At 34.9% G+C, this 3,375-nt stretch overlaps 1 protein-coding gene across 1 annotated transcript; it reads left to right on the top strand.

Annotated features, from left to right (window-relative positions):
- The first annotated feature begins 292 nt into the window (after positions 1-292).
- LOC127107586 (protein MEI2-like 4) lies at positions 293-1,630 on the top strand. The gene is made up of 4 exons (XM_051044879.1): positions 293-859; positions 961-1,080; positions 1,168-1,309; positions 1,435-1,630. The coding sequence occupies exons 1-4, from the start codon at positions 300-302 to the stop codon at positions 1,582-1,584; spliced, it is 972 nt and encodes a 323-aa protein (XP_050900836.1). The 5' UTR covers positions 293-299; the 3' UTR covers positions 1,585-1,630.
- Positions 1,631-3,375: the final 1,745 nt, after the last annotated feature.

Below are 3,375 nucleotides of genomic sequence, written 5' to 3'. Positions count from 1 at the left end.
ATAATTGAAAAAAACTGATTGAGTAGAAAACTGTTTTTCTCTCTCACAAAGAGTGAAAACAACTCAAGGACTCATAGAATGGCCAGGGAATCGGTGGTTGTCCAAACAAATATATATATATATATATATATATATATATATATATATATATATATATATATATATATATATATATATATATATATATATATATATATATATATATATGGGATTCAAATATTAGTTAGGAGAACTCTATAAATATATACTACTCATCGCCAAAGCCATATCATTGGCTTTCTCACATATCTCCTTCTCCCATGGCTTCCTTAGTATCTTCAAGTTTGAATGCAGAAGCTCCCGAATTTCACCCCAGTAACCAAGTGCATACCCTTCATCCTCCATACTTCACTTTCGCTCCTCTCAGACATCAACCTTCTTACCCTTTATTATATTACTACTATCCCACTGCCACAAAACATCATTTTCATTCATCAACTTACTTTTCCGTTCGCATTCACCCAGACCTCACCACCGCAACTCCAACTTTTCCACCATCTAGCGGTGTGAAAAATGAAATGGCGGTGGAGGCGGCATCTACAGAGGGTAATGATGGAGAATTGAAAGGCCGTAGTTCTCATGGATTGAGAATCCCGAAGTTTGAGTGGAGGAAGAAGGGACTAGATGTTGCTGAAAAAGACCCTAAACATAACAATGAGAGTTTGAGAAAGAATCATCACCGAAAATATGTTTGTATTCATGAACGTTCTAGGGTTTCCACCGACAGGAAGAATAAAGGAAGTGGTTTTCCTGTGGTTCCCGTTCGTCTGGACGGAGATGAAACAACTGTTATGATAAAAAACATTCCTAGCAAATATACGTATGCTTCTTTCTTCCTTGAATCTTAACTCATTTGTGTTTTGGACATTATTATATCTATTATTAGTTGATGATTTGTTTATTTTTGCTTTGCGGTCACAGTCGAGACATGATAGTGAAGTTCTTGGAGAACCATTGCATGGTCGAAAATGCAAAAGATCAAGAGAATGGAGAAGAAAACACTTTCTCCTTTGATTTTGTTTACTTACCAATAGATTTCAGGTACGTCAACAAATTCCTTCTCTAAGATAGAACTTTCAGTGTTCATACACTACTTACTAATAATGCTGATGACTCATCAATTTGCAGAACTGGGTTGAATAAAGGATATGCATTTGTTAATTTCACTAAGCCTAGTGCAGCTTGGAGATTTGTTCTGACAGCTTCAAATCAGAAATGGGAATTGTTCCTTTCCCACAAGATACGTGATGTGGTCGCCGCACGCCTCCAGGTATGGTTTGCATACTAGACTTAATCATTATACTCTAATAAACTACTCGTATTTCTATATTTTTGCCATAATTATTAGTAGTAATATTGAACTTTTTTTAATATTTCAATTGGCTGATTATGTAGGGAAAAGAGAAACTGGAGAAACATTTCGGAAGTGTGAATTTTCCCTGTGAGTCCGAGGAAGTTCTGCCACTATGCTTTAGTCCACCTCGGGATGGTGTAATCAAAGGAAGCCAAAGGACATTGGGGAGGCTTCTCTATATGCCTCAGTAGTTTTTTATTATCATTTCATGGGTTATCGTATATGTAGTTAGGTTTAAATAGGGTATGAACTTGATAAGATCGATATAGTTGTATTTTGTTCATTCCACGATATAGTTGGGTGGAGCTTGGCCACTTTATCCCTTCAATGGGTGGAGGGTTGTGTGGTGGGGTCCACCCTTCTTGTGGATAACTAGCCAGCTAGGAGGGTTTGGTTCACTTCAATCTATTCTCTGATGTTTGTGTTTGTAGTGATATGAAATTGAATATGACGTTTGATTGTACTTGGTAGGGTTTATAGCTTTTTTGCCCTACTATCCTTATGTGGAGTACTAGTAATGCTCAACTTTGGGGGAATATAAGTATATGATATTGTCTTATGTCATATTTGCTTGTGCCTTTTTTGGTTATGTCGCTGTTGTCTGTCCCATCAAAACAAAATTTACACTAATTTGTGATACATACTTTGGTCAGCGCCTGAACATATGGCATATCTATTATGCCAAACTGAGTTGTTTCTGGGTTGTTACTACTTGCTACTGGTTGCATTGTGTTGTTTGTTTCAAAGATTACTATAATTTTGTTTGGACAAAATATTTGCTTTCCTTTTTGTAGCATTTCAGAATAAATGGTCAGACAAAGAGATCGAAATTTGGCTGTGCAATCTTGTTTGGATCATTGACCTTTACCTTTCTATCAAAAGCTCTTGCTTTTCTTTTCCTCAAGAAAAAGTAGCAGAGTTTGTGTATAAGCTCGATGTGTCTTTTTCTTGCATTGAGATGGTGATATAATTGATGCTCATCAAAGGTTGGATTAACCATTAAGGATTTTTTTCCCATAATACCCCACTTAAAATTATTTCCCACAATGTTCCATTCTGAATTTTTTTTCAAGAATGTCTCACTTTTCATTTTGGTCTCGACCATTGGTTGACCGAGTTTATGAAGTAGAATATTTATTTATTTATTTATTTATTTAAATGTGATTATATAATTAAATAACCTTATTAAAATTATTATTAAATAAATTTCTAACTAATTTTATATTTAAATAATAAAAATGATTGTTTTTAAAATAATAATAATATTTTTGTAAAATATTAATAATAGTTTTCTAATATATTTTTTAAAATATTAATAATAAAAATGATTTTTTTTTAAAAATATTTATAATACAACTATAAATATTATAATGAGACATATAATGAATTGTAGTGTTTTCCCTTGCCCAAGTCTTCTTGTCTTTGTCTTGCGGGAGACGAAGATGAGTCGGAAGACGGATCTTCATGTAGATCTTGTTGTTGATGTGTTCGGAGGCATATCCATACCGTCGAGTTCTTGAATGCCAAAAGAAGACATATTCATTAAATGGTCATCAGTGAGGTCAAAGTTGGGTAGTGAATGTGTGGGTTGTGTGTAGGTGTTGGGTTGAGTGTGTTGGATAGGAAGATAGTACACATCATCAGGGTTGTATGTAGAAGTGAGTTGTGCGAATGTGGTGTTAAATGTTTGGGGTTGAGAATGAGGGTTTGAGTATTCAAAGTTGGGTTGAGGAATTAGAGTGTATTGTATGCGTGGACGTATGTTGGTTTGTTGTTGATATTGTTGGTTGTAAAAGTAGTTTGTTTGAGGGAATGAAGTGTGGGGATTATGGTGTTGAGTTGAAGTGGAATAAATGGTGTGTTGTTGGATGGTATGGGTGTGTTAGTAAGTTTGTTGAGTTGATGATGATGGTTGGATCCCAAATGGGGATGTGTATGTGGGGGGATGTCTTGATGTGAGAGTGATGTTGTTTATTGGGTTG

The sequence above is a fragment of the Lathyrus oleraceus genome, chromosome 7, assembly GCF_024323335.1.
Source record: "Lathyrus oleraceus cultivar Zhongwan6 chromosome 7, CAAS_Psat_ZW6_1.0, whole genome shotgun sequence".
Classification (NCBI taxonomy): Eukaryota; Viridiplantae; Streptophyta; class Magnoliopsida; order Fabales; family Fabaceae; genus Lathyrus; species Lathyrus oleraceus.
Note: the sequence above shows the minus strand (reverse complement) of the source record. Positions and strands in the feature narration are given on the sequence as shown.